This window comes from Petromyzon marinus, chromosome 2 (assembly GCF_048934315.1).
Source record: "Petromyzon marinus isolate PM22_M1 ecotype Great Lakes invasive population chromosome 2, UKy_Petmar_22M1.pri1.0, whole genome shotgun sequence".
In the NCBI taxonomy this organism is placed as follows: domain Eukaryota; kingdom Metazoa; phylum Chordata; class Hyperoartia; order Petromyzontiformes; family Petromyzontidae; genus Petromyzon; species Petromyzon marinus.
The window spans coordinates 14,910,836-14,932,859 of NC_133668.1; the positions used below are offsets into that span (position 1 = coordinate 14,910,836).

General features: G+C 42.2%; 1 protein-coding gene across 4 annotated transcripts in view; it reads left to right on the forward strand.

Moving 5' to 3' along the window:
* LOC116946565 (F-box/LRR-repeat protein 20-like) overlaps nucleotides 1-22,024 on the forward strand; it is a 38,463-nt gene that overhangs the window by 9,190 nt on the left and 7,249 nt on the right. For all 4 annotated transcript variants that reach the window (XM_032961588.2, XM_032961606.2, XM_032961627.2 and 1 more), the window contains 8 exons: nucleotides 1,500-1,554; nucleotides 2,277-2,351; nucleotides 8,146-8,240; nucleotides 14,053-14,121; nucleotides 15,463-15,558; nucleotides 15,966-16,092; nucleotides 17,570-17,644; nucleotides 21,685-21,815. In XM_032961588.2, the coding sequence (XP_032817479.1) occupies nucleotides 1,500-1,554; nucleotides 2,277-2,351; nucleotides 8,146-8,240; nucleotides 14,053-14,121; nucleotides 15,463-15,558; nucleotides 15,966-16,092; nucleotides 17,570-17,644; nucleotides 21,685-21,815 (723 nt within the window). The remainder of the gene's footprint in view (nucleotides 1-1,499; nucleotides 1,555-2,276; nucleotides 2,352-8,145; nucleotides 8,241-14,052; nucleotides 14,122-15,462; nucleotides 15,559-15,965; nucleotides 16,093-17,569; nucleotides 17,645-21,684; nucleotides 21,816-22,024) is intronic.

Genomic DNA, 22,024 nt, shown 5'->3' on the forward strand with positions numbered 1-22,024 from the left:
GTGGAGTGACGTCTGAATGGGGGGGGTGTCCATTTGGAGGATGTCACCTTATGATTATTAATGAGGGGAGCTGTTTGATGCGGAGTGACGTCACTTGCGCATGATTATTAGTGAGGGGGGAGTACTCTATATTGAGTGACGTCACCTGCTCATGATTATTAATGAGGAGGGGTGGGGGGGTGTCCATTTGGAGGACGTCACCTGCTCATGAATATACATAACTATGGTTTGTTCGGGGGTGCCTGCGGTGCCCCCTCACAACCATTTACGGCCTTCGGCCAGGAAAGTAACAAAAAAAGTTACACACGAACGACGCATTCACGCAAGCACCCGATCCTCCGTTTTGAACTTTAAAAATTAAACCCCTTTGAATTGTATTATGTTTTGAATTAGATAATTTTATTTTTTCATTAAAACCTTAAATAATTTTACCTCTGGAAGACTTCATTGAAAACGCCATTTCGTGTGAATCTTCTCTCGTCGTTAAGTAGATGGCCTTGCTGGGAGTTCGGTTCGATGCGAACTTTCACCTGTTTGGGATTGCGGGATCGAGATAAGGCGACATAGAGCTGGCCGTGTGAGAAGACCGCCGTCTGCAGATCGATTCCAACGTAATCGAACGTCTGTCCCTGTGCCTCCGTCGTTAATGCAGGGGGTGCGTAGGTTTGCAGCGCCCCCAGCATGAATACGACGTGAAGTGCAGCGTTCATCACAAATAACGTGTGCTTATATAAGAGTATTTAGCCCAGAACAATGTCCCTTTTGTCATTTTCTTAGATGTTGGATTGAGCCACTGGTATGGTACAACTTCCTTAAAGAGATATGCAGCACGTTCAGAGAAGGCTGTTGTTTATACATGCATCATTTAACTTACACATTTACACCATGGCACCATTACATATATTTTGTTGTATTTTAATATAACTGGATAGTAGCAGGATTTTAGTTGTCGGATTCTTGCAAATATTGTCACAGCTAGATGCCTCTGTTGTAATATATTTCGAAATTAATAAAGGTGTGCTCCGAGCAGAATATTTAAATGGAACAATAGCTCAATCTTGACAGAATGAACGATTTGTTAACCAGTCAAGTGTACTGAGATGAACACTTAATGCAAGTTTATTTGTGGTTCTGGTAACTCCCACCTTATAACTTTCTTACATTTTGAGCACTTAAAATGCTCTGGTGAGAGAACTTAAATTCCCACTATATAGTTGTGCACTCTGATAGGCATCACCTTGAACATTGGGTTTATTGGTGATTTTAATTGAAATGTTTGAGTTTTAGAAAATTAATTTAAAAAAGCACAGGAAAATATTTCCTACCCAGTGGTTGTATGTTATAAATAACAGATTCCCTATGTTCTCCATGCGCCCTGAATGAGTTAATGAGCCACGTGGGAGCCTCCGGACTACAAACTAGAGTGTAACTCTACTGTGCTGTTGCTTTGTGCAGAATGTTCCCTAACGTCTCGTATGCATCTGTTTTTATTTCCCAAGGATATTCTCCTTCCTGGATGTTGTTACCTTGTGCCGCTGTGCGCAGGTGTCCAGAGTAAGTTCCCAGGCTGCACCTTTAACACTCTTACGTATTCATCATTTGTCAACGTGATGGGTGTGATTATTCACATCCTAGCATTAATTGCTGCATAATATAATGATTTAATTCATACAGTGTACTTTATTAGCCATTACCTGATACTGGAATATCAAAGTGTGACTTGTTCTACCGGGTAGGGAAACCTGCAATGCACTCTGACCCCTGCTCACATGCCATGTGAGGAATGGCCAAGGGCAGATCGTTAGGAGCCAAGGCATAGTTTTTTGTTTGTGCACGCGATGTGAATAAAGCTGAACTGCCGAACAGTGAACCTCAAGGGAGAATTTATTTTAAACATTGCATTTCTTTTAAGCCCTTATTGAGTTATGTTTCATTTAGGTCAGTGTAAATACTTAACTGACTCCTAATTTGCCATTTTAGCACGATTTAACAAAGAAACATTTTATAAAAATCCACATTAAAAATTTTTGCTGTCATTTCTTCTCTGTTAGTGTGTTTTGTCACTGAATACGGATGTATTTGCCTTGGCACTTAAAATTTACATGCTTGATGTATCTATCCTGTGATAGGCAAGTCACAATAAAATGTATTTTGAAGCTCTCTGTTAAGTTTTGACTTGAGTAGAATAGTACCATACTCATGTTCAGTGCCAGTTATGGCTGTGTTTGTTTTGTTCATTGTCAACTAATTTGACATCTCTGCACTTAACCCTATAGGCATGGAATGTGCTGGCCCTTGATGGAAGCAACTGGCAGAAGATTGATCTCTTCAACTTCCAAAGGGACATTGAGGTAAGAGTTATCAAACTTAACATTACAAGTAATTTAATCATTGTCGGTGGTCGTAATAGTTGTAGCAGTAATCCTATAACATTAGGGCACATCGTCTTACTGTCTTCTACTGTTAATTATAAAATTAGTTAAACTTTTCTGCTCTTTGCGCAGTAAATTAAGTTATGTTTCCCTTCACTGGCTGAGCAGATCTTTGGCAGAAGTAAGCTAAAAAGAAATTAAAAGTCAAAGTAATTTTCTACTCATGACCATTGAAGTGGTCCTCATTTCCTGTGTATAGCCCTCAGCCAATGGTGAAACTTCCACATTTGTATGGCGGGGACAATTCTATCCATAGGACAACCACTGTTTTAATTCCCCACAAAGTCTAACACATTTGATTAACCTCGGAGGGATGATGAACCCACAACCAGGATTTTATACGCAACCTTCTGATTGCAAGCCGCTCTTACTATTGAGCCACCTAGCCAGATCAAAACAAAATAACCTTAGGTGTGCATTCTGTTTTATCTAACCTGTAAAAGGCATTTTTTCGTCTGTCTGTGTGTCTGTCTGTGTGTGGCCGCAACTTGCGAAGGATTTGGCTTGCGAACCGTGTGTTTTACGTTTAAAAAAAGTTGCCAGGTATCACGCAATACGCCCCGTGGTGAGCCAGCGGTATTCCGATTTTGCATCCGTCAACTTTTAAGTATTTGAATTACCAATTTAGTACATTCATTTATTTCCTTATGCTGCTGAGCGCGCGCCAAAGTACGCATCTGCGCACTGCGCGACAAAGCCGTGCTTGTCCCTAGCCATGCACACGCGTTCGGTGGGGGGAGGGGGGAATTCTCATTCGTGTAAAAAATGCGAAAAAAATACACACAAGGCACAGGTTTATTATTCAAAAGTGTTATGTCCTCTTCTCCCCCCCCCACCCCAATGTGTTCACTTACTACTATAGGGTCGGGAGATACTAATCTAGCGCTTAGATACTGTTATTGTAGAGCGGGCGGTGGGATGGTGGGGGGGGGGGTAGCGGCCCAGCCCCAGCCTGCCAAGGTGCCACCTCGGCCGGCTGGGAAATCTAGGCGAGGCCGGGGCCTCTGCACGGGACTAGGCTTCACTACGGCACTGTTAAGTAAGTACTATATTGTTGTTTTTTTCGCTAAAGTCACGTAGACGTAAAAATAATAGTAATACTTGCAGTTAAGCAATATAAAAATAGTAAAAATAACATAAAAATAATCAAATACAAAAAAACCACGAATGCAGACTGTTGCCTGCTTTTTTATCGGAGCGAGTGTACTGCCAGTCTATAATGTAGACTGCAGCAATGGTTATTAAGCTGGGTGAATGTACTGGCAATCCACAATGTACACTGTGGCCTGCTTCTTAACCTCGATGAGTGTACTGGCAGGCTATAATATAGCCTGTAGCCTGGTTCTTAACCTCGGTGAACATACTGCCAGTCTATAATGTACACTAGCCTGTTTTTTTTAGCTTATTGACAGTCTATAATGTGGACTGTGGCAATGGTTATTAAACTGAGTGAGCATACTGGCAGTCTTTAATGTAGACTGTAGCCCCGTTCTTAACCTGAATGAGTGTACTGGCAGTCTAATGTAGACTGTAGCCTGCTTATTACGTTTGGTGAGTGTACTGGCAGTCTATAATGTAGACAGTAGCCTGCTTATTACGTTTGGTGAGTGTACTGGCAGTCTATAATGTCGACTGCGGCAATGCTTATTTAGCTGGGTGAGTGTACTGCCAGTCTATAATGTAGACTAGCCTGGTTATTAAGCTGGTGAGCATATTCGCAGTTTATGATTGTAGACTGTACCAATGGTTATTAAACTGAGAGAGCGTTTAATAACCATTATAGACTGCCAGTACGCTCACCGAGGTTAAGAACCAGGCTACAGTCTACATTATAGACTGCCAGTACACTCACCCAGCTTAATAACTGTTGCTACAGTGTACATTATAGACTGCCTGTACACTCACCATACTTAATAACCAGCCTACAGTCCACATTAGTGTTTTTTTTATGGATTTAATTTTTATTTATTCACTTTACTCCCATTATTTTTCTATCTACGTGACTTTATCGAAAGAACCAAATAATATGATTTCCTGCAGTCACGCAAGTTTTTATTCAAGAAGTTAGTACTGATGTAATAACAGTGTGATACCTGCTGGCCTTGAAGGGGAATCATGGGTACGGGCATGGTTAAGTAACAACCAATCAGAGGAGGTCTATCTGGGCCAAAGGTAACAGGTGGGGTTAGCCGAGAAACTCCAGGAATCTGCTCGAAGGTTCCACGAGAGGGTGTGGCCGGAGGCGGGGCCTAGCCACGCCTGGGGGGATATAAGGGGGAGTGGACGCGGGGCTCGTGTGTGGGGTCTTGGGTCTTGGCTGCGTCGCTGCTCGCCGATATCTCTCTCCATCGTCCAGCCATGTGGAAGATCTCCTGCGTGGTTTCCATCGCCGTCATCGTCACGCCGGCCAGCCAGCGGCGTAGCCGAGTGAGGGCGATGAGACCACGCCGAGTGATCGGCTGTGTGTAGCCAGTAGAGACATTAATACCTAGCGTTGTACTCAGTGTGAGAAGGAATAAGTATTTGCCAGTGTTGTGCCCAGTGTGAGTAATAAAGAAGTACCCTCAACACGACGTTTCGCGGAAGTCGCTCGTTACACTATTATACAGTTAGTATAGCTACTACAGCCAGTTCACTCCTATACAGTCAGTAGATACTACTAGAGTCAGTAGATACCACTATAGAGTCAGTAGATACTAATATAGAGTCGGTAGATAGTACCGTAGGGTCGGTCGATACTACTATAGAGTCAGTACATAATAGTACAGTCAGTAGATACCACTATAGTCAGTATATACTGCTGCAGAGTCGGTAGATGCGACTATATAGAGTAAGTAGACACTACTGTTGGGTCAATAGATACTACTATACAGTCAGTAGATACAACTATACAGTCAGTAGATACTACTGTAGAGCCAGATACTACTATACAGTCACTAGACACTACTCTGTTGCATGTAGGGTGTGTAGGTATATATGCCTAGGGGGGAGTAAAAATATTTTTTGTGGGGGGGGGGGGAGGTCGACGATTTTCTGACACCTTTTAGATCCTAGATTTAAAGCTTTCGTGACTGCTAGGATCCATACTCTTTGGTTCTATTGGGTAAAGTCACCTACGTGACTTTACCCAATAGAACCAAAGAGTACCTTTTAGATCAACTATTTACCCAACACTTTCTGTTACTTTTTCATTCAGGACTTCTTCAAGCCTCTAAAAATTTTTTTATGGACAGACAAACGGAATGCCGGCCTTTCACAATAGCTTAGTACTTGTGTATTTATATATGTTATGTTTTTAAGGGAAGTTTTGAAATATCTTTTTTCCCCGAGCAACGCCGGGTACTTCCCGCTAGTTCCTAATACAGCAGCAGTAATAATATTAGCCGTAGGATCCTCTTCTGGAGTGGTTTATAGACGCTTATAATTAATGCTTGTTTAATAACATCTAAATATAGGAGTTCTGTGATGGGCATGACAGGTGTACTCATTACCTGAAACGCAGTGATGTCCACAGTTACAGACTTTGGGGGTACATGTTTTGTCATCATCAGTAACATAATATATTTTTTCCCTGTCGAGATGACATTAACAGCGACATGACTGGGTTTATGAATCTTCCTAGGCATGGCTCCCAAAATCCCCTTGGGATGAAATGAATTTAACCCATTGTTACTCCTCTCCAGTGCAAGTGATTTTTTTGCTTGACCCTTAATAGTGATTTAAGGTAGTTCATGTCATGTTCAATACTGGACATTTTTAGTTTTCCTCTTAATAGTGTCTTGAGCTGTTGTGATACTATTGCATAAAATATGCTTTCATTTTTAATTTATAGAGCTGGTAAACAGTAATGTATTCCTTTTATTATTGTGCTTTTGGTGTGACATGCTGGCATTTCATCAGCGATGTGTGAAGCGGAGTTTAACATTCACACTGAGTGCCAGCTGCTTCAAGCAATTAGGCACATGTCGTGTTTTAACTTTTGTAGGCACTGTATGTAATGTATGTAATCCACAAATGTAAAGCATTTTACACTTAGAATTGTTTCATATTTCAGTGGATTGTGATATAATCAATATTATACAACGAATCTTTAAATATGTAGATGCAGAAGACATAATGTTAGATTATCAGAAATATCTTGTCACAATAAAAAGTGTTAACAGTTTAATAGTGCACCTTTATAAATGTATAGTTATACTTAAGTTTTCTAGTGACTTAGCTAAAAAGCATCTAATGTATATTTCTGAGGTATACCAAACTGAGAAGATATATATGTAAGTCTTTAAACTCTATTAAACTGGGAAGATGGTTACATATAATCATAATTAAATTTATTAACATTTAAGTGTGCTAAATGTGTTAAATATATATGGTTTTCCATAGGAACTGCGTTGGCTGTGAGCAGAGTGCTGTCTGATATGAATATTGTGGCAGCTCTGGAAATGGTTTCCTCACCGTGTGATATTTGCTGTAAAACTTTAACACCATGCATTTAAAAAATGAAATAACTTGAATGCTTAATTTTTTCACAACTTTACGCCGCATGGTTTAATACATTTGTAATAGCCTCTGTTTCCTCGAGATCAGTAACATACCCGTCAGCCCATGAGGTTTACCCATTTTCTTGTACAGGGAAATTGAGTTTTCAGGTTCATACGGCGAACAGCCGTTTAAATACAGGCACATTTTTTTGTCTATTTGTGTTTCTTCCTTGTGATGGGACTTTGTTGGATGAACGTTAAGATTTATAAGGGCACGGGGTGACCAATAAGGTCTTTAATAAGGTAGGCACGGATAAGGGGTTCACAGATATGTAGTAAACAGGGGAAATCTGAATGTATATTCCAACATTCTTTGTTGTTCAAGTTGCTTTGCTTTGTTGAGTCCCATGTGATTTGTGCTTCTTGTTTGTAATTGAAGTAGGGTGTGTAGTTAAATGGTGTTGGCTGCTCCTGCTTTTTGCATGCACGGCTTATTGGGGGAGTTGGGCATGTGAAGGGTTAAGGTGGAGGACTGACTACCCCCAGCAGTACAGCTTCCAGGGGAACTGAGGAGTTCAGAAAATTGGGATAATATTTTGTTCCTGTAGGTGTGATTACGCTCTTGATAATGGTCCGGTATATCCTGCACAGCTGGTTAATGCAATGTGGTGCTTGTAGTGCTTATTTGTAATGAATATGTACATGTATAACAACTGTATATAGGCAATGTGCCATCCTGCTGTATGCTTGGATGTGGTTGATAAAGCATGTTACTGATGCTGTCTTATAAAAATAAAACGCGTTTATTTCTTCCTCTTATGCACTCCTATACTCTTCAAGTTTAAATGACCATATTGAGCTTGCAGGCATTGCAAAAGCAAGCATTTGCCAAGCCATTATAAAGCTGGGGCATGGTTGCTGACCAACCTGATTATTCTGCAATTGTCAAAATGAAAACGAAAAAGAAAATGTTTGTGTTGTGTGTTATTTCCTTTCGAGGTTGATGCTCGCAGACAGTGATGAGGTTTTTTTTCCCTGGAGGAGAGGCTTGTTAAGTTTGTGAGTGGCGTACACTCTGGTTCTCGTCTGTGCCATGTGTTTTTTTTGTGTGTGTGTGTAGTGTTGGCCACACACCCCCTCGTGTACCATGCTGGCCTTCATGGGTGCTTGCTAACAGCACTTGCCCCAACAGTCATATCGGGGGATCTTTGTCTCTATTGTACATGTGACAGGGTCGCGTGGTCGAGAACATTTCCAAGAGGTGTGGCGGTTTTCTCAGGCAGCTGAGCTTACGAGGGTGCTTAGGCGTCGGGGACAGTGCTCTTCGGTAAGCATCCTCTATGACCGTGTGTCATTCACTTGCAGCACTGCACCACTTGGAGAATGAAGCCAATTAGTTAACCTTTGCCCTCAAATAGCCTCATCCAGTTATCTGGAATCATATAAAGCATATTCTTGGTTCTTTCGGTAAAGTCACGTAGAAGGGAAACAATAATAATAATATAAAACAAGAAAATTCTCACGGCGTTTCAACCACAGCAAGAACATTTTCCTGCTGTGGTTTTCACACCTGATGATGATTGCTTGTGTTGCAGTCGAAACGTCGTGAGAATTTTATTGTTTTATATTTTTATTATTTTATTGTTTCCCTTATACGTGACTTTACCAAAAGAACCAATAATATGAATCCCTGCAGTCACGAAAGCTTTAAATCATATAAAGCATGTTGAAGGTAAGAATCCGGATGAATGGGGATGAAAATGTCAAACAATCTAGAATATGCAGAACTGTAAAATAATTTTCCAAGAATGAGGAATGAATTTTGAGAAAAGAAGACATGAAGATGGGTGTGTGACAGCAGAGAAAACAAAGTTGGAGATGGGTCAATTTTAAACAGTAGCTCTCACAGAGCAAGGTGAATCTACAACATGTGAAAGATAAAATAATGAAACTAGTACAGCAAATTTGCAAATATAGCAAAAAATCATACTTCCTAAAGAATCCCAAAAAATCAGACAAGGAGAATGTTCCACATCTGAAAAGATAACCACCCTAACACAACCACCTCGCTAACTGAGCTCGAGGTTTTTGCTTTGCGATCTTCCATTAACATGCTAATCTCTCACATTAACATAGCCACCTCAGGGCGCCAGCTGTGGAGGCCGCTCAACGTTTACATTATGAATTTTTTTACTGGGCAGCCCTTTGATTGGTGGGAAAACCAACCACCGTCGCGGTCGCTGCCCACCACTGACATTAACATTGGCTGCTCAATTTCGGCTACGCCCATTTTAAACCCTTCTAAACAGTTTACCTTTAGAAGCTAACCCCCTCTTCCTGATGACGAACGCTTGTGTTGCGATGGAAACGTAGTTTTTTTTGTTATTTTTTGTTATTTTCTTTGAACCTATCTACGTGACTTTACTGAAAGACCCAAATAATATGAATATAACCACTATCCATATTAATAAATAGAAAATTCCCAGACCAGATGGAATAACTGCAAACATCAAATAAACAAGATCACCTGTTTGATCATAGTTTTAGAACAAATTTACTAAATGTTTACACAGAAATCCTTCAATTGTGGCATAGCTATGCACACCCTTGTCTTGCGATGACCTTTGTTGATGTATTTATGACCAATTCAACAATTGTCCCTGGGAGTGAAGTGTTGTACAGCTCTTACTGGGATCAGTCAATCTCAGTCTTCTATTTGGATCTCCTCCAGAGCTTGTAGACTGTGTGTCTGTGCATGCCCTTGAAGATGGAGCTTAAGCTCAATTCTTCCATCAAGCACAATATCACTCCCTAAGGACTGAACCAGCCTAAACCTCTTGAGAGCTCCTCTCTGTTCAGCCGAAGCAGTGATTTACAGTACGGCACTGAGTCTGGCCCCATAGGGTCTTAGAATTCTGAGCAGAAAAAAAGTGCAGGATGTTTAACTGGATGACACTGGTATGTTAGGAGCACACCAGGTGATTGTGCCAGGTTAAGAGTGGGCTTGCTGATGTTAAGAGTTGACGTTGCGGCAGAACTGTCGCGTATATGATTCGGAATGGGCACGTCCTGCAGTTGTGTGGCAGGGCAGCCAGCCATGTAAATCTTCACCGTTTTGCTTGGCAATGCTTGTTTGGGACACCATTTTTTTAGTTTTAGCCATTACAGTGAGGGAAAAAAGTATTTGATCCCCTGCTGATTTTGTACGTTTGCCCATTGACAAAGAAATGATCAGTCTATAATTTTAATAGTACAGTGAGGGTAAAAAGTATTTGATCCCCTGCTGATTTTATACGTTTGCCCACTGACAAATAAATGATCAGTCTATAATTTTAATGGTAGGTTTATTTGAACAGTGAGAGACAGAATAACAACATTTTAATGATGGAAATAAGTATTTGACCCCCTCTCAATCAGAAAGATTTCTGGCTCCCAGGTGTCTTTTATACAGGTACCGAGCTGAGATTAGGAGCACACTCTTAAAGGGAGTGATCCTAATCTCAGCTTGTTACCTGTATAAATGACACCTGTCCACAGAAGCAATCAATCAGATTCCAAACTCTCCACCATGGCTAAGACCAAAGAGCTCTCCAAGGATGTCAGAGACAAGATTGTAGACCTACACAAGGCTGGAATGGACTACAAGACCATTGCCAAGCAGCTTGGTGAGAAGGTGACAACAGTTGGTGCGATTATTCGCAAATGGAAGAAACACAAAAGAACTGTCAATCTCCCTCGGCCTGGGGCCCCATGCAAGATCTCACCTCGTGGAGTTGCACTGATCATGAGAACGGTGAGGAATCAGCCCAGAACTACACGGGAGGATCTTGTCAATGATCTCAAGGCAGCTGGGACCATAGTCACCAAGAAAACAATTGGTAACACACTACGCCGTGAAGGACTGAAATCCTGCAACGCCCGCAAGGTCCCCCTGCTCAAGACAGCACATATACATGCCCGTCTGAAGTTTGCCAATGAACATCTGAATTATTCAGAGGACAACTGGGTGAAAGTGTTGTGGTCAGATGAGACCAAAATGGAGCTCTTGGGCATCAACTCAACTCGCCGTGTTTGGAGGAGGAGGAATGCTGCCTATGACCCCAAGAACACCATCCCCACCGTCAAACATGCAGGTGGAAACATTATGCTTTGGGGGTGTTTTTCTGTTAAGGGGACAGGACAACTTCACCGCATCAAAGGGACGATGGATGGGGCCATGTACCGTCAAATCTTGGATGAGAACCTCCTTCCCTCAGCCAGGGCATTGAAAATGGGTCGTGGATGGGTATTCCAGCATGACAATGACCCAAAACACACGGCCAAGGCAACAAAGAAGTGGCTCAAGAAGAAGCACATTAAGGTCCTAGAGTAGCCTAGCCAGTCTCCAGACCTTAATCCCATAGAAAATCTGTGGAGGGAGCTGAAGGTTCGAGTTGCCAAACGTCAGCCTCAAAACCTTAATGACTTGGAGAAGATCTGCAAAGAGGAGTGGGACAAAATCCCTCCTGAGATGTGTGCAAACCTGGTGGCCAACTACAAGAAACGTATGACCTCTGTGATTGCCAACAAGGATTTTGCCACCAAGTACTAAGTCATGTTTTGCAGAGGGGTCAAATACTTATTTCCCTCATTAAAATGAAAATCAATTCATAAAATTTTTGACATGCGTTTTTCTGGATTTTTTTGTTATTCTGTCTCTCACTCTTCAAATAAACCTACGATTAAAATTATAGACTGATAATTTTTTTGTCAGTGGCCAAACGTACAAAATCAGCAGGGGATCAAATACTTTTTTCCCTCACTGTAGGTTTATTTGAACAGTGAGAGGCAGAATAACAACAAAAAAATCCAGAAAAAGCATGTCAAAAATGTTATAAATTTATTTGCATTTTAATGAGGGAAATAAGTATTTGACCCCTCTGCAAAACATGACTTAGTACTTAGTGGAAAAACCCTTATTGGCAATCACAGAGGTCAGACGTTTCTTGTAGTTGGCCACCAGGTTGCACACATCTCAGGAGGGATTTTGTCCCACTCCTCTTTGCAGATCTTCTCCAAGTCATTAAGGTTTCGAGGCTGACGTTTGGCAACTCGAACCTTCAGCTCCCTCCACAGATTTTCTATGGGATTAAGGTCTGGAGACTGGCTAGGCCACTCCAGGACCTTAATGTGCTTCTTCTTGAGCCACTCCTTTGTTGCCTTGGCCGTGTGTTTTGGGTCATTGTCATGCTGGAATACCCATCCACTACCCATTTTCAATGCCCTGGCTGAGGGATGGAGGTTCTCACCCAAGATTTGACGGTACATGGCCCCGTCCATCGTCCCTTTGATGCGGTGAAGTTGTCCTGTCCCCTTAGCAGAAAAACACCCCCAAAGCATAATGTTTCCACCTTCATGTTAGATGGTGGGGATGGTGTTCTTGAGTTCATAGGCAGCATTCCTTCTCCTCCAAACACGGCGAGTTGTTGATGCCAAAGAGCTCCATTTTGGTCTCATCTGACCACAACGCTTTCACCCAGTTGTCCTCTGAATAATTCAGATGTTCATTGGCAAACTTCAGACGGGCATGTATATGTGCTTTCTTGAGCAGGGGGACCTTGCGGGCGCTGCAGGATTTCAGTCTTTCACGGCGTAGTTTGTTACCAATTCTTTTCTTGGTGACTATGGTCCCAGCTGCCTTGAGATCATTGACAAGATCCTCCCGTGTAGTTCTGGGCTGATTCCTCACCGTTCTCATGATCATTGAAACTCCACGAGGTGAGATCTTGCATGGAGCCCCAGGCCGAGGGAGATTGACAGTCCTTTTGTGTTTCTTCCATTTGCGAATAATCGCACCAACTGTTGTCACCTTCTCACCAAGCTGCTTGGCAATGGTCTTGTAGCCCATTCCAGCCTTGTGTAGGTCTACAGTCTTGTCCCTGACATCCTTGGAGAGCTCTTTGGTCTTAGCCATGGTGGAGAGTTTGGAATCTGATTGATTGCTTCTGTGGACAGGTGTCTTTTATACAGGTAACAAGCTGAGCTTAGGAGCACTCCCTTTAAGAGTGTGCTCCTAATCTCAGCTCGTTACCTGTATAAAAGAGACCTGGGAGACAGAAATCTTTCTGATTGAGAGGGGGTCAAATACTTATTTCCCTCATTCAAATGCAAATCAATTTATAACATTTTTGACATGCGTTTTTCTGGATTTTGTTGTTGTCATTCTGTCTCTCACTGTTCAAATAAACCTACCATTAAAATTATAAACTGATAATTTCTTTGTCAGTGGGCAAACGTACAAAATCAGCAGGGGATCAAATACTTTTTTCCCTCACTGTATGTACATTTGCCACACATTTGTCTTTCCCAACAGGCATGGTAAGCTTATGTACAAAAATCAGATTTTATTTCTTTTGGACATCAATGTGTTCAGTACTTTGAAACAAATAACGTGTCACTGAACATTTCAAGTTTGCATTCAATTTGAGAGCAGTGATACTTGGCAGGTTATGCTAAATCCTCCGCGAATCATTATACGAGCATTTGTTTGGTTGATTTACAACAGCGGTGTTCCTATATGTTTTCTTATTGCATTGTGCTTCATGTGCTTATTGTAACCACGAAAGTTCATCCTGCTGACTGGGGTGTTTTTCTACTGCTTCTCCCCATCTTCCCAAACACTGTATGCATTTTGAGGTTGAGGTCTTGATTGATGCTGTTAATTTCATTCGATACCTAGGCTAATTCAATATTGAAAGTGTTAAACTTTGTCACATCCATCATATAGCTTCAGTCCATTCTGCATTAATGATGTGGAGATTACATTTTCTTGACCTAAAATGTCTGCCGCTACATCTTGGATTGATGGCGTGTGAATTCCGTACGGTGCGCCATATTTCTAGAACCATCAATGATTTATTAACTAATTTTAAAGTTATTAACTTTGGCTTTACGGTAATATTTTGCAAAAGGGTAAAATGCAGATTTATTTCTGCATTTTAAATGTTGTACCATGGTAATTCTCTCATACATACTTAAACTGCTGCTTGCCTGCATTTCATAAATGTGATGCTTGATGCCACTGCCGCTTCGGTTGCACAGAGTTATGTGTATAAAGTGTTCTTTGTTTATTTTTAACTTCTTGGCGTGCTCTTTTGCAGGACATTTTCGCAGAACTGCAGGAATATAGAAACACTCAGTCTTAACGGCTGCACAAAAATTACAGACAAGTAAGTTGACTGGTCTTCCTGAAGAAAACACACATTCCCATTACCTATCACCAGGCTATAGTAATCACCTTCCATATTGGTAATGATTCAACATATGCTAAAAAGCGAAAATACACAGTTGCATATCTCAACTGCTCTTTAATTTAGTCACAATACAATGTACACTGTAGCATGAGCAATTTCAGCCAAGCATTATGTAACAGATAGGTGCTCAGTCATTTAAAATGTGTAAATATAATAGCTGTATAATTGTAAAAAAAACTTGTGTCAAATATGTATGCAATGAGGTTAACATTTTTAAGGTGAAGTACCCATAACAATATTTGTCACTTAAGAGTATTCAATGTTACATACCTGTGTGAGAAGAGAAGGTAGACAGGTGAATAGGAAAACATTATCAGAGTTTATCAGTAGCTATAAGTTTACGTTAAGATGCTGAGATATGAGAGTAACCCATTCTGTTGTGGTAAAAACTCTAAAAATGAAATCTTACTGATGAAATTAAAACCGATGGGAGTGGTTTGCGCACTGCAATGAACTCGGCGGTGTGAATTTGATTCCTGGCCAAGGCTAACATCAGTGGTGAATTATAACTGAACCAGTCCTTGGTGCCCCCTGCACTGACTAGCATGATGAAGTATAATCAAACAATCCCTGTGAGTGACATGTTGGGGAGAGAACTACATCTATAACTGCATTGACAAATAGCTGTACATTATTTATTCTATTACAATGAAAACATTTGTAAAAATGATTTTTCATATATTCTCAGTTCTTGTGAGAGATATTGCATATGTATGGATTAACATGCAAATTCAAAAATGGGGAAACTTGAGAATAGGTTTTCCCCTTTTTTCTGGCAACAAACAGGTGTTAAGATATTCTTAGTTTTTTCGGTAAAGTCACGTTGAAGAGAAACAACAAAATAATAAAATATATATAACAATAAAAAAATTCTCACGACGTTTCGACCATAACTCAAACGGTCGTCTTCAGGTGTGAAGACGACCGTTTGAGTTATGTTTCAAAGACAATGCATATATTATCAGTGTGTTTTTTGTTTGCATTTTGACCACAAGTATTGTGGTTAATGCAGACATGATTCCTTATAAAAGGTTTCAGTTTGGTGTTCTAATATCTTAACACAGCTGTTTTGTTGCCAGAAAAAAGGGGACAACCTATTCTCATATTTTGGTACTGGCAAAGGAGGTCCCATGATGGGGAAACTTGTTAATTTGTCAGCGTTTATTTTGTGAGCCGTACATTTGCGCTACTTATTTCGGGGGTGATGAAAAGATGCATTTCTTGCCTGTTGAGTACTCTGACTGACTGCGTGTGCAGCACGTGCGCCAGCCTTGGCAAGTTCTGCTCCAAGCTGAAGCAGCTGGACCTCACTTCCTGCACGGCCATCACTAACCACTCACTCAAGGCTCTCAGGCAATGGCCAACATGCATAGCTGCAGACTTCAGGCCCAGTCTCCGTGGGAGGACCTGCGGTGGCTTTGAGTTGCCATGACCTTCCATCGCGTTGCCTTTGGGCCATTACACATGGGGATTGCCCACAGGCTTCCAATGCAGTCCATTGGTATGAGAAAAGGGCATTCAAATATTCATGTCTATTTGTAGGTTTTAGTGGACAGAATGTGGTGGGTGTCAGTGTTTCTGGATAATGTATGTTAAGTCTCAATTATACTTGGGATATTTGTGTTATTTAGCAGCTAAACCTAATCATCCTATAAAGTAATATCTCAGACAATATGTTAAAATTTATTTTAGATTAATTGTTTGTAGTAAAGCATTCAATACCATAAAAAAATGTACACTTGTATACATATTTGTGTCAGTGATGGGTGCAAAGGGCTGGAGCATTTGAACGTGTCATGGTGCGACCAAGTGACAGAGGACGGTATTACTGCTCTGGCCAGGGAATGTCACTCCATGAAAGTGCTTCTGCTCAAAGGCTGCTACATGGTGAGCCAAATTTCTGCTGCAGCAGTTCAATTACTTGCTTACTTGAGGTAAACATTGAAAGTCTGCACCATTGCTTTTGCAAAATACTTTGGATATTGTCGATGTATTATCTTATATGTTGTGCAACATATAAGAAACGGCATATTGCATATGTATGGTTTCCATGGTCTTCATCACCCATGAATATAGTTTATTCTAAGGCCATTTGACTGAAACTGCTCTTTTATATGCAGTGAATGACCCCTCTGCAAACTGTTGATCACTGTCCTAGTTTTCATGACAACATAAACCACTCCATCCTCCTTGAGTGTTTTCATAACTATGTAGGCGTACGCAGCACACTCCGCTGGTTCCACTCTTACCTATTGAAAATTTCAATGTATAATTCCATACATGGAAATCTCCCACAATGCTCCATGCTATTCTTGGTTCCATGCTATTCTTCATATATCTCCTCTTTGAAAATTTCTCACCAGATTTATCATCAATCATAATTTCTGCACCGAGGAAACCCAGTTCTACATCTCCATTGACTAAGCGTGTAGCCTCGCTGTCCACTCTCACATCCTCCACTTGATTTCATCTTGGATAAGTTCTAACTTTCTCCAGCTAATGTTGCAAAAACATAAGTACTTATCAGAAAACAAGTCTGCTCTCAATAAACACTTCTTTTAACGTGCATCTTCTGAACGGATATTACAGTGACAGAGAGTGTGTGAAACATGGAGTTGTTATTGATCCTGAGCTCTCATTCTCTTCCCACATATCGCAACTCTGCAGAACTTTATCCTTCCATCTTTGCAACATCTGCCATTTCTTGACTCAACCATATCTTCATGGTATCCCGACTCAACCATTGTAACTCTTTCCTCTACGGTTCCATCAAGAGACCTCATTTCCAAACTCAACATGATCCAAAATTCTGCTGCTAGATATCTCACCCCTGCCCCTAAATGAGATAATTTCTCCAAAACTTGAATCCCTCCACTGTCTCCAAATCCAATCCCTGATCAGTTTCAAGATCACATCATCTTCAAAATCATCCATGGACTCTCCACTGTATCACTCTCTCATCCCATATCACTCTCCCCCACACACACTGCTGCTGCATCACAGGCTTTTTGTGAGCTGCCAGTGGGTCTTCAGTCAGTGAGAGGTTGCCCCCTTCCACCAGCAATAGGTCCTGTTGACTTCCCGCCTCTGTTTAAATCAAGGCTCAAGACCCTCCTTTTTTTCCAATAAGGGATTGCTCCGCTGTGTAAAATATACATGCTCACTGTTTTTCTGCAGCAAAATGAAATGTGGACACGTTCAGGCACTATATATATCCAAATTGTAAATTGTAATTTTGAGGTACATTGTTCACAAAGGCTAATTACAATGCACAGGTCTGTACCGTAAAGTATGCTGCGGTGAGCTCATTAAGCTACTTTGTCATCATCTGTCAATGTTTGCTTTTGTCGTGTGTATTCCAAAGGTGAATGATGTATCGCTGAAGCAAATAGGCAAGTACTGCCCTGAGCTGGTCACACTCAACCTGCAGAACTGTTCGGTGAGGTTCCCACCTCCCCACGTTCCCCAGCACTGCGCCCCTGGGCCTTCATATGTCATGCTTGTCACATGCCCACGTCTGACAGACGACCTGCCTCCCAGCTCAGCGTGGCTGAGGCAGCCTCTATTAAGTATTAAAAGAGAAATACTACTGTTCGGGAGAGTAACTGTTATTACACAGCAAACTTATCTCTGTCTGTTATTTAAATAAGTATTTTATATTCAGTAAATTATGGGGGGGGGGGGGGTGGGGGGAATGTAACCTCAACGATGTCTTGGGCTATTGCTTTAACACAGATTGGAATAAATGTACTCAAGCCTTTACCTGTTAATTATACTTTATCATTAAGATTAAAAAGGGTTTATAGAATTTCCCATTTTTTGTATAATTTAAAATAAAAATGTTACTTGTATTTGTAGGTTTCTTATTGATATATATGACACTGCAGTCAGGAGTCCATTGTCCTAATTTCTGGGCTGTCACTTATTTTATTTGTTTTCTAATTTAGGGAGTTGTGATTTTTTACTTGAAAAAATATGCATATTATCCAATGTAAATGTTTTGTTATTTGATCTTTCCTCGGAGGACGTAACTTAATAAGTCATTGTCCCCATGTACTTGGACAACCTAATTAGAAAATCTTTAATTATCGACTGTGGCGACATGCCCTTTATTTTAATAACATAAAAATTTAAACAGTCTGTGAAATTAGACTGCCTTGGCCACTAAATTATGCATCCCCTATTTCCTCACATGATATTTTGTTTCTTTTAGGGGACTTCTCTTGGCATAAAATAGTTTCCTGCCATTAAATACCCTTTTGGACAAATGGTACATTATGCATTGCTTAAAAAGGCTCGATTTATCTTGGGTCAAATGTGCACAAATTAAAATGAATGACCAATGAATCTAAAGCAGCCCAATTTTAGTTTTGCTTTGATGAATAGTAATGTTGGATGTTGTAATTAGCTTTAGAATGTGACTGAATATTTTAGTATATGCTTTGAGCAATACAAAGTAATTTTTATATTAATACTTTATTGGTAAGTTACAAAGTTGAACGTACATTTTAAGTTATTTTGTTAAGGCTGATCCAGAAGGATAAATCATTTTGGGAGTGTGCGTAGAGTGGAAAATATTTTTTATCAGCCCTTAGTCCGATTCGTAAAAAAAATGCATCATCATTCTTGCACTGTTCAGTGTCAAACGTCACTTGAAAAAAAATCTGTGGTCTTAATTGATTGTAAACCACATTCTACAAAAGCAGAATCTTAACTAACATAGAATGTAAACTGCATATTGCATTTGATGCACATTTAGTGGTGTAGGTAACATGAATTGCGGTGGGTGCAGTGCCCGACAAGAGTGCCGCCTACTGGCTCCATAGTCTTACTGTGCAATTTGAATGCTCACGTGGGAAACGATGGAGATACCTGGAGAGGCGTGATTGGGAGGAATGGCCCCCCTGATCTGAAACCGAGACGTTATTGGAATTCTGCGCTAGTCACGGAATGTCAATAACAAACACCATGTTCAAACACAAGGATGCTCAGAAGAGTACGTGGTACCAGAGCACCTTGGGCAGAATGTCAATGATTGACTTTATAGTTGTATCATCAGGCCTAAGTCCCTATGTTCTGTACACTCGGGTGAAGAGAGGGGCAGAGCGTTCAAATGATCACCACCTGGTGGTAAGTTGGGTCCGACATTTTGGTCACTGACCAGATAGATGTGGAAGGCCCAAACGAAGTGCTGGTTTTTTGGGAATGTCTGGCGGAAGACCCAGTACAGAAAACTTCTCCTGCATTCCAGGGGAGGTCGTGGACATTGAGTCCGAGTGTACGATGTTCAGGACCTCGATCATGGATGCAGTTGCGAAGAGCTGTGGCCTGAAGGCAGTTGGTGCCTGTCATGGTGGCAACCCTAGGACCTGCTGGTGGACTCAGTGGTGAGGGAAGCTGTCAAGTTAAAGAAGGAGGCTTCCCCTGAGATATGCTCGGAAAAAGGTCTCCCAACTCGATTGAGAGGTAACGGCTTGTCAAGAGGGCAGCAGCTGCATTAGTCGCTGAAGCGAAAGCCCAGGCATGGGAGGAGTTTGGAGAGGCCATGGAGAGGGACTACCGGACAGCCACAAAGATGTTCTGGCAAACCATCCGACACCTGAGCAGGGTTTGACGGGACGTGGCCCATGCTGTGTTCAGTAAGAGTGGCGTAACATTAATATCAACGAAGGAGATAGTCGAGAGGTGGAAGGAACACTTTGACGAGCTCTTCAACCCGGCGGACATGCCCTCCTCTCAGGAGGCATCCCTGGAAATAGCTGGGGGGGTCGGATCCATCACGGCTGCTGAAGTCTCTGTGGTGGTCGAAGGCCTTCGTAATGGCAAAGCTGCTGGGGTGGATGAGATTCGCTCAGAGTTGTTGAAAGTTCTGGACAGTGTAGGAGTGTTGTGGTTAACACGCCTCTTCAGTGTTGCTTGGACAGCAGGTATAGTACCTCAGGATAGGCAAACTGGGGTCGTAATTGGAGCACACCGTAGGGTGTGCTCCAATTACAGAGGAATCACACTCCTCAGCATCCCAGGTAAAGCTTATACCAGAGTGCTGGAGAGGAGGCTCCGCCCGGTGGTCGAGCCTCAGATTCGGGAGGAACAATGTGGATTCCGTCATGGTCGTGGAACAATGGACTAGCTCTTTTCCATCTCAGAAATTTGAGGGGTCATGGAAGTATACTTTTCCAGTCTACCTCTGCTTTGTACACTTGGAGAAAGCATATGACCGTGTTCCCCGCAATGTCTTGTGGGGGGTGCTGCGAGAGTACGATGTACCGGTGCCGCTTTTGTGCGCTCTCTGTTCCCTCTATTCCCGGAGTGAGAGCTGTGTCCGTATGCTTGGCGTTAAATCAGAGTCGTTCACTGTGGGTGTTGGACTCCGCCAAGGGTGCGCCTTGTCTCCACTCCTGTTTGTGATTTTCATGGACAGGATATCAAGGCGCAGCCAAGGTATGGAGGGTATTCAGTACAGGGGAATCGCTGATTTTTGCAGATAAACGTCCTCTTTGCCTCGTGAGTCTGTGAACTCCAGCATGCGCTTGAATTATTTGATGCCAAGTGTGAAGCAGCTGGGATGAGGATCAACACCTCGAAATCTGAGGTCATTGTTCACTCCCGGGACATGGTGAATTGTTCTCTCCAGGTGAAGGGGGAACAGCTGCCCTTAGTGGAGGATACTAAATACCTCAGGGGTCTCTTTCGCGAGTGATGGTAAGTGGCAGCGGGAGATCGGCTGGCGGATCGGTACGGCGTCCGCAGTGTTGCGGGCACTGTACCATTCCGTGATAGTGAAGCGGGAGCTGAATTCTTGAACAAAGGTCACGATTTACTGGTCTATCTACATTTCCATCCTCACCTATGGTCATGAGCTTTGGGTAATGACCGAATAATGAGATCGCCGGTACAAGGGGCCCGATATGAGGTTTCTCCTCAGGGTTGCAAGGCTCACTCTCCGTGATTGGGTGAGGAGCTCGGTAATCCGGGAGAGCCTCAAAAGTCGAGCCGCTGCTCCTCCGGATCGAGAGGAGCCAGTTGAGGTGGTTCGGGCACCTGGTAAAGATGCCCCCCGGTCGACTCCGCCTGGAACCCTACCGAGCACGTCCCACTGGGCAAAGACCCCGGGGCCGGCCCAGGACACGCTGGCAGGACTATGTCGCTCGGCTGACCTGGGAACGCCTGGGAATTCCCCAGGAAGAGCTAGAGTCTGTCGCCAGGGAAAGGGAGGTCTGGACTGCGTTAATAAACATGCTGCCACTGGGACCCTCGCAAGGAACGAACAAACAATTTCTTAGCAACCTGTAACACTAGAATGTTTCCAATGACAAGAAGAAAACGCTCCTCTTATAAATACACGATGTGGCAGACAAATCATCCGTCATTAGTCCCTTTCATGTAGTCTGGTTTGTTTTTACAATGGATTTATTTTTTGAGACAAAACTTGTAGATTACCCTGTTTAAAAGCGCACTGCATTGCCTCTGTGTGTGCAGCGTGTGACTGACGATGGTGTCATAACGGTTTGCCGTGGCTGCCACAAGCTGCAGTCTCTCTCCGTGTCAGGCTGCAACGCACTCACCGACGCCTTGCTCAATGCTCTTGGCCACAACTGCTACCACCTACGGTGCGTTTGTTCACTTTGCACAATGTTGTTGTGCTGGCTGTTTTTAGAGATTGGGTGGACATCCGGGTACTAGGAGTGGATCTGAGTGCATTCTAAGCTGTGGTTGTGCCAATGAGGCATGTCTTAAGTGATTCTGTCTTACAAAGAGCGCTGTTTAACACCATTTAAATTATACTTGTTACGTGAACTTAATTTGCATTTTTAGCTGC